Genomic DNA, 14,318 nt, shown 5'->3' with positions numbered 1-14,318 from the left:
AAAAAAAAAAAAAAAAAAAAAAAAAAAAAAAAAAAAAAAAAAAAAACACATCTTAGTAAAACCAATACCTTCTCAGCTTCGCATCGAAGCTAATATTGATCATTCAAAGTTAGTATTTATAAGTCAACTCCTTAACACTAATATACTCGATTCATTAAATTAATGTCATTAGACACTTTAATAATTAGGTTATAGCTTCGGTACAATTTCCTAAACGTTAAGACATAAATAAGAAATAAATTATTTAATAGGCTTAATATTTGCCCCAATTCACATTATACAGAAAATATCTACTCATCAAAAATATATTTTAACAACTGAAAAAGCATCATATAAATTTCATTTTTTATTACGTTATTTTTACTATTCAATATTTAGTTTTGAATAGATAATATATTCAAAACTAAATATTGAATAGTAAAAATAACGTAATAAAAAAAAATAATATAAGTGTAATTTTGTACTCTATTCTAGCTAAGTAAATTAAATTTATGTACACGTATATAAGAAAAACAATAATTCTATTACAGACAATTTTAATCTGTTATTCATTTAAATAGTTCTATAAAATTTACTGTAAATCAAAAATATTAAAATTTAATAATGAAATATTTTAAAAGTGTAATAATAACTGTGTTTAGCATATTTATAATTAATTTTTTTATAATACAATGCCTATCAGTTTTAAAAACTGGTTATTATAATTTAGACGGCGATATTAATATTTTAAAATGTTTTTACCTATCAAGTAGTTTAACTCATATGCAATACACAAAATTAGAAATTAGTATGTCCATGATGAGTAGTTCTTATGTCGAAGTGTCCACAACAGTTACAGATTATGATGAAGCAGTGTTACGACAAATAGCATCAATTTATAACGAAAAAAACGTTTCAATTGGATCACTGTGGCTATTGATCCTATATTTTACTATAATAAAGTTGTGCTATAATGAGAGCACCCAACAAACTATATGGGAAAATAAGGATGACATTTTAAAAACCCATCATTTCATAATAGCTATGTTACAATCGGATATTAAGAAATACAATTGTCCTATGAATAATGTTTTAGATGATCATAAACTCAGTTTATACACGGAACAGATTCCAAGCCAAAGAATGAAGTATATCCATGATAACACAAAACAAGTTCTTGATTTAGTTAAAACAAATACTGAAGGTAGTTCATTAAGAACTAAAAATATATTTAACTTGTACAATACAATTAAAAATACTTTTAGCCTACCTATCGATGTTTTTGATGCTTTAAAAAGAGATTATAATATCCAAGTGCATTGGAATGAAAATAACTATTGGGGTTTTCGAAATGAACTAAGCCATCTAACGAATTGGTCTACCAATAAACTCTTGCTTTTGAATTCATATTATAGAAGTATTTTTAAACAGTTAAATGTTGTAATGTTGAGATTGACTTGGAAGCATTTTTTATACCTCGAACACCAAGATATAAAAGATATTCATGAATTCATGCTGTGTTGGATAAATATTTTGAAAGATTATCAAAATATTTTATACAAAGAAAACGTTTCAGTAATTAATCCAATCATTAATAATATTGAAAACACGATAAATAATCTTCCAGAGTATAATAAAAAATCTAAAGAAAAATTTTGTTTGAATTTTAGATTTAATAATAATTCGAGTTGCCATAAAAAATTATATGATTTTCGTAGTACCCAACTGAAAATTTTTATACGGGATATAAAAAACATTTTGATACCTATTTGTAATGAATTAAATTGCACGCTGAGTGATCAATATGAGTTGAATGGGCTTGAGTTATTATATCCTATTGGCAAACAAACGTATCCTAAAAAACCAAATAGACACAATCCTAATTCAATTGAAACGATAAAGTATCATAGTTTAGAAAATGCAAAACATTTTCTGAATAATTTAAAAAATATATTTAAACACGAGGAGGATTTTCATGTTATCTATTCTATAATTAATTATATTGATGAACTTAATCAGTGAAATATATTTGAAATTGTATAATATATAAATAGTTTTCCTAAGGACAAACAATAGAGGTTACATTATTAAATAACTTTACAAATCAATTGACCATTATCAATTCTATAACGTAATTTTATTAATTATTATATTAATAGACATTTTATAATAATATAATTAGATCGTTTAAGTAAACTCTATGTAATTGATCTAAGTTTAGATTATTGTGTTCTTGTTGTGTGTAATTTATTTTACATATAAGATTTAAAATGATCTTTGTTAAAAAATAACCTTAATATATCATAAATTGTAATTAAAAATATATTAATATAAATATAGTCCAAATAAATGTGATTGCGTGTAAACATTTTTGAAAATTACAAATGTTTCTGAACAGACTGAATATTTAATTTGGGTACTACTAAAGAAATAACTATAGTATATATATATATATATATATGTGGGTACTATTGGTATCTAGATGTCACCACTTCCAGGGTCTGGAGATAGATAGTGGTATCAAGTACATAGAGGGAGATTAAATCAAGTCGTGAGTCGGCTAAGACGTGTCTCTATGTATATTCTGTAGTTTATAAGTGTATTCTGTTTTATATTTTATTTCTGTGTTGTGTGAATATTTTATATAGAGTTTTCGTGTGTAATTAAATATATGTGTTATTTTTGTTTGTTAACATTTAATAGAGTTTTTGTGTATTAATTTATAAATATATAAATTAAATAATAGTATTGCGTCTTCGCTCTGTTCCTGTAATTGCCTGTTTGCATTTTCCCACATATATATATATCAAATTAAACCAAATAACGTTGTTGTTTTGTAAAAAAAAAAAAAACTTTAATTTAATTCTATTTAGTGGGTGCTTTAAATTTTTATTTTTATATATTTAAAGACGTCATTACTATATGAAAGATAAAAACTAAATTTGTACACTGATGATTTTATAATAGTTTGAAATTTGATATTTTTATAAATAATTGTCTACGAGGTATAAAATATTACTTTAGTAATTTAAAAGTTAATAATTACAAAAAACTAAGTCTATTTGAATTAAATATGTTGTGGAAAAAAATGCAGACATAATATTTAATTTACTTTACAAAAACGTTCAAGACAGAATTTTTCTATTGGCTTATAAAGTTAGTTTCAATCTTTTAAATCATTTTTTATACTCTTGTGAAAAATATAAGATACAAGTTAAATGGAAAGAAACAGACTATTCTTCGATTCATTGTCAAAATTCAAGACAATAATATTTTAACTTATAAGCAAGTTTTATTATAGCCTGTATACTAACTATTTGAGGTTAGGTTTGCTTTAACAGCATGACAACATTTTTTTTTGCTGTTAACCTAACGCAACCCTATTATGGCGGAGAGAACCATTATGGGAGCCAAGTGTGTGTTAAAGTTAATGTTACGGTATGGTCAACCATTTGGGAACCAACAGCGCAGCGAACATCAATGTTAAAGTGTTGACTGATTGATCCAATGCCATTTTATTAGTTACTTTTCAAGGTATTTTCAAAATATTAAATTTTATAACATCATGGTTTATAAATAAACTTGGAAAATATTTTTACATCATAAAATTAAAAATTGTTAAGTATACACATAATGGTTGAATATTTTATATTAAATGATTACCGAAATAATTTATACAAAAAAAAAAAAAAAACTTTTCAAAATTAATTTAATAATAAAAAGTATTGAAAATTCTTTTAAAAATTTTCTTTGAGAGACACATTAAATTTAATTGTTTATTATTTCTATTCTTAGATTTAAGCTACATTGAAGAAATTAACCAACGAAGTAATTTTTTATCATTTTTTAGTTAAAGAATTGATCAAAATTAAAAAAAAACTAAGTTATTCTATAATCAAAATTCATTAACGAATTGCATTAAAATATTTTGCTATAAGTTATTTAACATAATACACAATACAATTCCTAATTTAAGAATATTTCTTCTCCTGCATCTATTATCGCTATTTTACTTACCTCAAGGGATATTAAAGAATAGTAATTGGATGGAAAACGTATAGAATAAATGTCGGCTACTTACCGCAAATCCCTTAATGCCTACCTAAACCATTTGAAGGTTGGGTTGGGTTCGCCTTAGACTTAAGCTTAGCTTTTTACTTATGCTGACAATTTAGTTTCATATGAAATAAAAAATATCTAGTATATTTTACAAAGTTTTGTTAAACCAATGCGTTTTAAACATTTATAGTATATTTATTTTATTTAGATTAAAGTAATGAAATAAAATGTTTTGTGTAATTTTAATTTCATCGTTTCTTATTACATTTTTTTTATATTTTGCGTCAGTTCCTTTTATTAAACTATTAATAGTACATTTTTTTTTTATTAAAGTAAAGATTAGGTAAAATACCATGTTAGATATATAACCTATGGAAACGAAGCTGAATTTAATGTTACAATTATATATTTTATTTTAGCTACGATACGATTTCTTGTGTATGTCACTCCTTTTTTCAGTTCTCGTCAAACCGATTTCTTTCAACAATACTTCAAATTATCAAAAATCATATCTAGTCTAAGACATTATTCACAAAAATTGAAAAAATATAACTCGTTCTCCGTAAATGGAAGAAACCTACAAAAAATTTAAAATTTAAAAATCGCTAATTTTCGAAATTTTTTTACTTAAAACTGCCATAACTTTTTCAAAAAAGAGCAAATCAATATAATTTTTATATAGATGCTTGATATCTTTACCTATCATTTGGTATATTTTTTTTATAAATCTGACCCTTTACCTGCCCACAGGCGGGGATATAAAATGACAAATTTTTCACAAAAAATTTACTTTTTCAACTTAACTTTTGAAAGTGTTCAAGAAAGTCTGACATTTTTATATATATCTTAAATAAAGCTAATGTAAGGTACTTTATTATGAAAAAATAAATTCGGACTTTATTTTGTCTTTTCGGTGAAAATGGTTACCGAATGCTATTTTTGTGTGACAATTCTCTATTTTGTATTTTACATTTTTATATTTATAATGCTATAACTTATTGAAAAGTGTATAGATCAATACAATTTTTGTATGAAAAATAATATTTATATCCCTCTTTCATTCGATATACTTTTTTTTTTTAATTGGACTATTTCCCTTTATATATTATAAATATATATATATACATTACACTTATAAATCATAAAACTTGTAATGAGGATATAAATAAGGAAATAGGAGATCATGTAGCTTTTAAAATAATCCACCAATTTTTTAAAATTAAAATCTATTTACAGATTTGCATGAAAACATTTTTTATGATAGTGATTATAATCACTGTCAGGTATCATTATACTTAACCAAACTATGCTACATTCCCACTGTGCCGCAACCCCACTGTGTTGGGTTTTTTGAAATAATTTCTAAACGACTGTCCATTAATTAGTTTTGATTTAATATAGAAAATATGATTATAAAATAATACAATTTATTAGTTTTAAAATCAAAATCTATCGATTCTATATGTTGTACATAAAATATTTACAATTTTTAACAAAGGTTTTCCAAAAAAATTGTTTGAAATATTCACAAATTGTATATCTATATAAATAAAAAAAAACCTTTGTAGTAGATTTTTATTGTAGCCTTTCTATTCTTTTTTTTAGTTTAATTAATTTTTTTTCTGAAATAGAAGATAATTAAATCATTTACATGATAGAATTGGACTGAGTCTATGTAAAGGGGTCAAGTAATAACTATTTGCTTTCCAATATATCAAATAAATCTAAAATAATATTTCATATAAAAAACACGTGATTTAAATATATTTTTAATTAAGAGTTACTTGATAACTAATTGGTTATAAAAATACCATAATGATTCTGACATAAAATTTCCTACATAATAATATATAAATCAAAATTATTCAAAATTAATTATCCGCCTATACATAAACTCTATTCATTTATTTTATACAAACACGTTAATATAGTTTATATAATAAAATATAACAGTTATATTATAGTTTATTTAAAAAGAAATTTAATGATTAAACGCTTGATTGCACTTATAGTTTTTCTAAGCTATTAAAATTTTGTGAATAAAATTTAACTAAAAATACGTAAACTTTACAAAATTTTCTAAATGAAATAGAAAAATTAATTACAAGTTTTTACAATGAAAACTTTAATGACTCACCAAGATGTTATTTTTGTTAAAATATAAACATTACTAATTGGTGATTTTGTTTCATGAATCAATTTAGCTTAAACAGACAGCTATAGTTTAAATGAACTGTATCGAAATTTTCAACAAAAAGTATGTATATTTTCTTAATTCATTAACGAAGATTTATAATACTAATTTATCTGTAATGTATTACAGATATATATAATACTAATATATAACTTACTTAAATTTAATAAACAAATAAAATTATATTTAAAAATACGATTTAGTTGTCAAATAAGAATTTACTATATTAGTTTTTAAATATTAACTTGAGATAAAAAATGTTAAAAAAAAAAAAAAAATAATTGCCGTTTAATTTTCATTAACGTATTCACTGTTTTAATTTATGATATAAATTCTTTTATGGCTAACTTTTAAAAAAACAATTTTTAGATCTTCCCAATAAAAAAATGTACAGAAAAAGATATTTCAATATTATGTAGCTGAAATAAAGTTATTTCCAAAAGGATGGTCTATAGAATGTGTTTCTATATCTCTGGAAATACTTTATTTAATTACGGTTGTAGTAATATCGTAGAGACTAGGATAGCCAAATCGGCTCTCAGCTAATATTACAAGGGGTTATTACACAAAAGGAATTTCAACGAAATACCAAAATTATAATTTACTATGAGATGCTCGACATTTACGCATAACTATACATATTATGTGATACTTATTAAAAATATGTGGTTCGATTTGAATGTGTATTTTCCCGTAAAATGTGTCTACATATTATAAATATAAATAAGTTGAAGTTATTTAACCTGTTAATAAGTATTATATAATAGTATTATTATTTAAGGAAAAAATAATTGAGTTTATATTTAAAATGACTGGAAAATAATTTAATAAGCTCAGTCCTGCTTTTTTTTTAGAATTTTGGTTAAATAAATTTGTCATTTAGATAAACTTAAGAGTATTAAAATGAGTCAACTAGTTATTTAATTAACTTGGTCCTTCGATATTTTTTTACCTATTAGACAAAAAGAAAAATGTATTGTATTTCCTTGTACTCTTAAACATCAACGTTTCATCATTGTACACGTTTATATTATAATTAATTTTTAAAAATCATACTCGATGATTTTAAAAAGTTAATTAATTAGTCAATAAGTTGAACTCATGTTGTCTATGAAAAAGAAACATTAGCGTGAAATTGTACAGAATGTTGGCTGTAGTTTTAATGCTCCTGGTAGGTAGGTTACTTTTTTAACTTTAATATTATATATTACAATAAGCCTCCATCGTGATGCTTTTTGGTTTTCTTTTTTTTTACCTTTTGTCACAAGATATTAATATTATCTGGAAACTATAATTAATGAGGTATAATCTATTGTTGTAAAACTTCCTAGAATGTTGTTCAGGAGGGGCTAGTTGTCAGTGCAGCAAGTTGAACGGTTAAAAACGATTTCGAAAATTCACCTCTCTGATAAGAATGGGCGATTAATTTCATTAGTGCCGTCCAATTAAGATTACTCAGGCGGTCCGGTGTTTCTGGAAATGTTCCAGCATAATTATTTTTCTCTAATTTCAGTAGCTTGACAGCAAAATAATTTACATTCCCAGTAGTGACTTCAGCTATCCATTAGAAGAGTTTAATTATTGGACTCGATCTTCGGCAATATGTAAAGGCAAACGCCTTTACATGACATCGATTGAAGAAATCAACATCAAATAACTGAACAAATAAGAAAAATAAAAAATACGATCACAATTCACCTTAAATGGGCAGATAAATGGCCTTAGGGGTTAATAGACAACAAACAGTTTTAAAAGCCAATCAGAGTGTTGTTGCGAGTGTTAAAACCATCATACAATATGCTAGGGAGTCATCCCGAAGGAACACTTTAAATTATGTTACCCTTTTAAAAAAGGATTTACACTACTCGTTAAATTTATCCGTATTTTATAAGCTTAGTTATTCCTTCTTAACTACCTATCATCAAATGCTATCATCATCGAGTAATAAATTCGTTTTTTGTTACTTATAATCTTTAACGATATTTAAAAAATTTTAGTCCATAAAATATAATAACAAGAACGTATTTAGCGAATAGCTAATGTTCATTCTATTCTAGTCTATATAATAACTTTTATTTAACAACTATAGAAAATAAAACAAAAATGGTGCAATAAATTTCAATAATATAAAGATAAAACAGTATTAAGTAAAGGTATAAACTAAACTGGTTGAATGGAATAATACAACAATTAGTTCATTTACCTTAAGCTATTATTCTTATTTATGAAAGCTCAGTTTAGATTTTGTATTTTTTCAAGAAAATAATTGTTAAGCATACAAATATATATATATATATAACAATGCATCTCTTAAAAGATGTGAAATACAGCGTAATAAAATTATAGCCATTGAACACTGTTCAAGCTTTATAATTTCATTTCTCTCTATAAGTAAATAATAACATCTAAGACGCAGTATTGATTTATAGAATAAGATTTAACTTAAGTTTATTGATTCTATTATACGAGGAGAGTTTAAATGAAAAATAAATGAAAAAAATCAATAGACACTTGAAAGCACTTGACTTAAATTTACAACAGACGTGGGAATTTCGTATTTTATTTGTTTTTGTAATTTGGATCAAATATATACGTGTTGCTATTATAGCAGTATAGAGTAAGACGTAGGTCAAGCCATTTGTGGTTTAAATGGATCTGTTAAGAAATGAAACGAAAACACAACCATGTAATAAGTAATCGAATTTCTATAAAATTTCTAGTAATAACATTTCTTCATAATAGACCATGAGGGTCCATTCAAATTATTCAGCTAATTCAACATTTTGCTACTAAATAAATCTAATACTTTTTATGTGATAGGCGAGTGTATTAATTTAGTGGAACCATACGTTAAATTTTGTACATGAATGTTATTACTCTGGTAAGTATTTTGAACGCTATATCGCCATGGCTTCTGTATATATTTTTATTATAAGACAAAACCTGAAGTATTAATCTGAATACACTATGTGCATAAAAATAGTGTTAAAACCGATGTAATGTTAGAGCATATTTTTATAGTTACATGATTTTGAGTAGATTTCGAAATAAATAAATCACAATCAAAAAGCTATGCAACTTCGCGTTTTAGAAGTGTATATTAATACTATAATTGAAGCTACAAAATATGGACCTCAAAATAAACATAGATTTTCAGTAACTTTGCATACAAGTATTGGGCCTCCATTAGACATTACCAGGGTTCGTGACGTAAAGCATTTATAAAGTTTGTTTTAATCTTCCTAATTATGTCAACAATATACATATATATACAAACATTTTATTATATAGAAAACATTTTTAAAATTTTGCATATACTAACTTCTCTAAACCGGGCATTAAGCGTCCTAGGGTTATTTAAGAGAAATCTTTCAGAACTTCACATGTCTCTGGGTAATGTTTATATGATAATTTGACGACTTATTTTTGTACGCAGGGGATTCATCATTATTCATGGTTGTTTCTAATGTCAACTCATTTTATACACAATACTACTGTATATAATTAATGGGTTATGATTTTATATTTATACTGTACAAAATTATTACTTTGCAGTAGGCAAAATTCATTTGCATACACTTAACAAAAACTCTGCTAGTGAGATCTCTGTGAAATAACCAATGCCTTACTACTAATAAGTCAACTGTATGTTGGTTTTTTTTTATAATAGTTATGAAAAATATACGCCATTATATTGGTCATATTCTAATAATTATAATTTGAAACAATCTGACATATTTGTTCTCTATTAAAAATAAAAAAATTAGGTGCGACATTATAAAGAAATAATATATAACCAAGTTCTCTGAAAAAGGATTAAATTAAAAATTGTAATTGTTAAGTAAAATTTGCTTAAGCATAATGAAGTTTATTATTAAAATATATAACAATAAAATTATGATTGCTGAGATATTATTTTGTATTTCCTTTTATTAGTATAAGCTGAATTTCTTCCGTAGAAATAATTTTCCAAGCGACTTCACCTTGGACTTTATATGTAAATTTGTATGCATAGTTTCCTCGTTTTGATGATTGCCGAATTATCAACACTCTGCTGGAGCTTTCGGCACCCTGCTAGTTTCATGCTATTAAAGTTCAGGTCTTCTAACGAAAGTTTCCAGGTAAAGTATACTTATAAAAGGGGTAAAACGTTCGTTTAATTTACGACAAAGACTACTCAAGTGGAATTGTTTATTATTGGCGCGTTCAATTTAGACATTCTGTGTGTTAAATTTAAAAGGCTCTAATTATATTTATTTAAGGTTTATACTTTGAAAACTTCCTTTAAGATACTGGAAATCATAAAATGCTGTCTTGATTAAAAATTCTTAATCCAATTTACATAATAAAACTTTTTTATTTCAAAACTTAAAATATTTTTGACAGAAGAAGTCTATTACAATAGCCTCTCTAAACTATGAATAATAATACACTGGTTGAATTATTTTAGTTCCAAATTGAAGTATCCTAAATAAACATTACAAAACCGCTTTTGCGACAATACATTTTCCAAAAATTTTTAAAATAATACAGAACTATAGTCACTTTGCTGTTTATAATATTTAGGAAAATTTTTTTATGAAATTAAAATTTAAAATATGGCTTTTTCCCATGTTATCCAGTTTCTGAGATAATTATAGTTAGTGATAAAGCGATAATTAATCAATTAAATCATTGTAAAAACTAAAAAATAACTTTGATGATGTTAAAAAAGAGTATTGCTAAATTTTTGGCTTTTCCGTTGAGTTCAATCGTTTTTATAAATCTTTAAATTTTAATGCGATTGACTTATATTTTTTACCTAAATATTCCACTGAAACTATTTTTGTTTTGAAATTATAATTATGAAACCAGTTCCAAAGATAGATAATTTTGTAAGAAATTAAAAAATATACATTTAATGGATTTTTTTTACATGGAAAATAATCAGTAAAAATGCAAATATGAAAAAAAAATTAGGAAAAATTGCAATTTTATATTTGTAAGTCTTTTCTTATAACAGTTTCTTAAGTGTTTAAAAAATTATTTATCAGCATTAAGCATTTTTTGACGGTTAAGACAATGGTAAATTTCGATTTTGAGTATGACAATTAGTTCATGATTAAATTGATTTTTGTACTTCTAAATTGAGTGACCAATTGTAATTTGCAAAATATTTGTAATTTTCTTTACGCTTATTTGAATAACTGTGAGACTAAATGCCATAAGTATATCTGTTAAGTTTTATCATTTTATAATTTCTTTTTTATTTAAAAAAAATGTTGAAATTGAAGGATAAGTCAAAAATTTAGCACTATTATATATTAATGTAGTCAAATTATGTAATAAAAAAAAATTAATTTTAGTTTTTTACAATTATTTAATTGATTGTTTATCACTTAATCACTAGTTAGTAATTATCTTAAAAACTGGATGTCGTAGAAAAAATATGAAGTTAGATTCAATGTCAGAATCAAAATTTCATAGAGACTATCCAAGCAACAGAAAATGTTTCATTATTTTTTATCCTGTGTAACCTGAATAAATAATAAAACTAAAAATAACAAATATATATATCTAATGTAAAGATGCACTTCAAAAGCATTAAATGTTATCTTTATGTGCATCAAAAAGCATTTTTATCAAACCACTTATCTTGTGTTTTATATAGGCAATTATGAAATGTCATAACACAGACGACTGGGACCTATTTGATCGCTCCATCTACAGATGGATTTCTTAACTAACCCCTTACTGTACAATTCATTCTAAGCATATTTTTTATAATCCGATTTACTTGTCGATGTGTCATTTTACCCATTCAATATAATCTATTACTAAATCTTTTACAAGTATTCAAATATACAAACATTAAAAGTCAAAATGATAAAACAATTTTTTCCATACCGTTAGCCCAATTCGATTCAATAGTCACTAGTGACTGTACATAATCTTCAGGGATGATAGTCGATTCAGCAGTCTTATTCATAGTTGAGTCCATCGCAGTCGTTTCCAAATCTTCCATTTCAGCCAATGGTGTCAAAATGTAACTATCCATTTCACATTAAAAATTTGATTAACTTCAATTGAAATTTTCTAAAACAAAGGAATATAATTTAGTCTATTAAAAATAATTTAAAATAAATAAAACAATAATGGTCATGATCAATTTATTTTTAAAATGTTTGGCTTTGTAATATTTTATTTGGTTCAGGTACAGAGTAGTTATTTCTTTTACCTTTTATATTTGATTATATTGTCTACAATTAATAAATATTTAAATATTAAATAAACACAATTTGCATTATATCAATATAAAATAAAATCGTTTTTAGGAAAAATTGGCAAGGCAAGGGTGTAGATAACTTATTTCACAAAGTAAAATAAACTCATAACATATCGAATGACCCAGCGAGTGTATATCAGTATTTTTGAAGATTTATTTTATGCATATTCCCAGACTACTATATTACCTTGTTAAATGTATACATATAATTATATAAAATCATTATTATATGTCGTAAGGTTTGAGTATACGGTTTTTGATGTAGCCCTAAGGCATATATCCGATGTCCGTAATTTGAATAATATGCAGCTATGCCTTATGATAGTAGTTTAAGCTGAATCACAAGGATATCATATCCAACCCATAGATATAATGTTTAAAAAATAATTGCATAATACATGATGTTTAACACAAAAATTTAAAAATCAATAAAATGGAAAAATTTAACTATTTTATTTATATATACAATAATAAAAAAAATTAATAATGAGCACTAAAATCGTACAGATAGTAATGGAAAACTATGATGTATTAGTATCAAGTAAATATATATTTATTCAAATAATGAAACAGCTGTTCACAGTGTTAACGTTAAAGAATATACTTGAGTATTTTAAAGTTTTTTAAATTAAAAAATAGCACACCTTTAGAGGAGATTATATGTTAAACTTTTCTTTCATAGAGTTTTCAACAAATATTTTGCTTTAATATCAGTAACCGGGTGTGAAATATTTTTGTACTTTTGTATTTTAATAATTTAATTTTTTTATTTTTAATTAAATTATATAAATATTTAAAATGCAATGAATACTTGTACTCAAAATTAATAAAATATTTTTCAAATAAATATTAAAATACTAAATTAAAAAAAAATTAAAACTATTTCAAAATTTTGAGTTGATAAATAATATTTTTTGTGTGTGTTAAAATTTATCATCATAATGTAGCTTTACACGAATATTAACTGTCATATTATGTTAATCAAAAACTTAAAGAAATTAAAATTAATAAAGTTTTGATTTTTTGATGTGATTATTTATGAGAAAACAAAAAGAACTTTTTTTAGTTTTTAACTAATTGTATTTTATAAAACAAAAAAAAAATAAATAAAAATTTCAAAACATAATTGTATAACAATATTTTTTAAACTACTTTTTAAAACAAGACATTTTTATCAGGAATTTTGAATATTATATAAATATTATTTTTGTAAAACTAGTTTAAATAAAGGTTATATATTTTACGGATTTTAAAAAAGCTTAGTTCTAACAAGACCGCGAAAGTTATCCTCAAAGTTTGTTACGATAAACCGTTTTATGTTACTTTATAGGACTAAACCTATTTAAGCTAATGAATCCGTTGCTAAAATAAAATCACAACTGTTAAGGTTTTAATTTGCTAAAAGTTCTTTTTAAGTTTACATACATCGATAAAAGCAAATCACTGTAAAGAAACTTACAATTGAATACTGTTTAAAACATGAATTAATTATTATTATAGTTTTAATAATTAAATTAAATTTGCTTAATTATTATTATTAAGGTTTTCTTAATAAAATTATTGATAATAATCATTATAAAAAAAATTAATTTAAATTTATCAAGTTGATTTTTAATTAATTTACATAACTTGTACTCGCTAGGTAACGCCATATTTAAAAAATTGCTTAATGAAATCATTGTAATAAGTCATCCATTAGGTAAAGTTAGTTATACACACACCAGTCCACATATCACCTCCAATCCTTCAATGTTCATTTTTATAATCGTTTTTATAGCTTTCGAATTCTTCCTCATCGTAATATGACAAAATTACCTAAGC

The 14,318-nt window shown here is 24.1% G+C and overlaps 1 protein-coding gene across 2 annotated transcripts in view; it reads right to left on the bottom strand.

Moving 5' to 3' along the window:
- Nucleotides 1-14,318, bottom strand: part of LOC126906618 (protein TANC2) — a 76,996-nt gene that overhangs the window by 53,663 nt on the left and 9,015 nt on the right. For both annotated transcript variants that reach the window (XM_050687292.1, XM_050687295.1), the window contains exon 2: nucleotides 12,119-12,307. In XM_050687292.1, coding sequence (XP_050543249.1) covers nucleotides 12,119-12,269 — 151 coding nt within the window. In that variant the 5' untranslated portion in view covers nucleotides 12,270-12,307. The remainder of the gene's footprint in view (nucleotides 1-12,118; nucleotides 12,308-14,318) is intronic.

Source organism: Daktulosphaira vitifoliae, unplaced genomic scaffold, assembly GCF_025091365.1.
Source record: "Daktulosphaira vitifoliae isolate Bord-2020 unplaced genomic scaffold, ASM2509136v1 Scaffold_5, whole genome shotgun sequence".
Lineage (NCBI taxonomy): Eukaryota > Metazoa > Arthropoda > Insecta > Hemiptera > Phylloxeridae > Daktulosphaira > Daktulosphaira vitifoliae.
The sequence above is the reverse complement of the archived record's forward strand: the minus strand, read 5'-3'. Positions and strand labels throughout refer to the sequence as shown.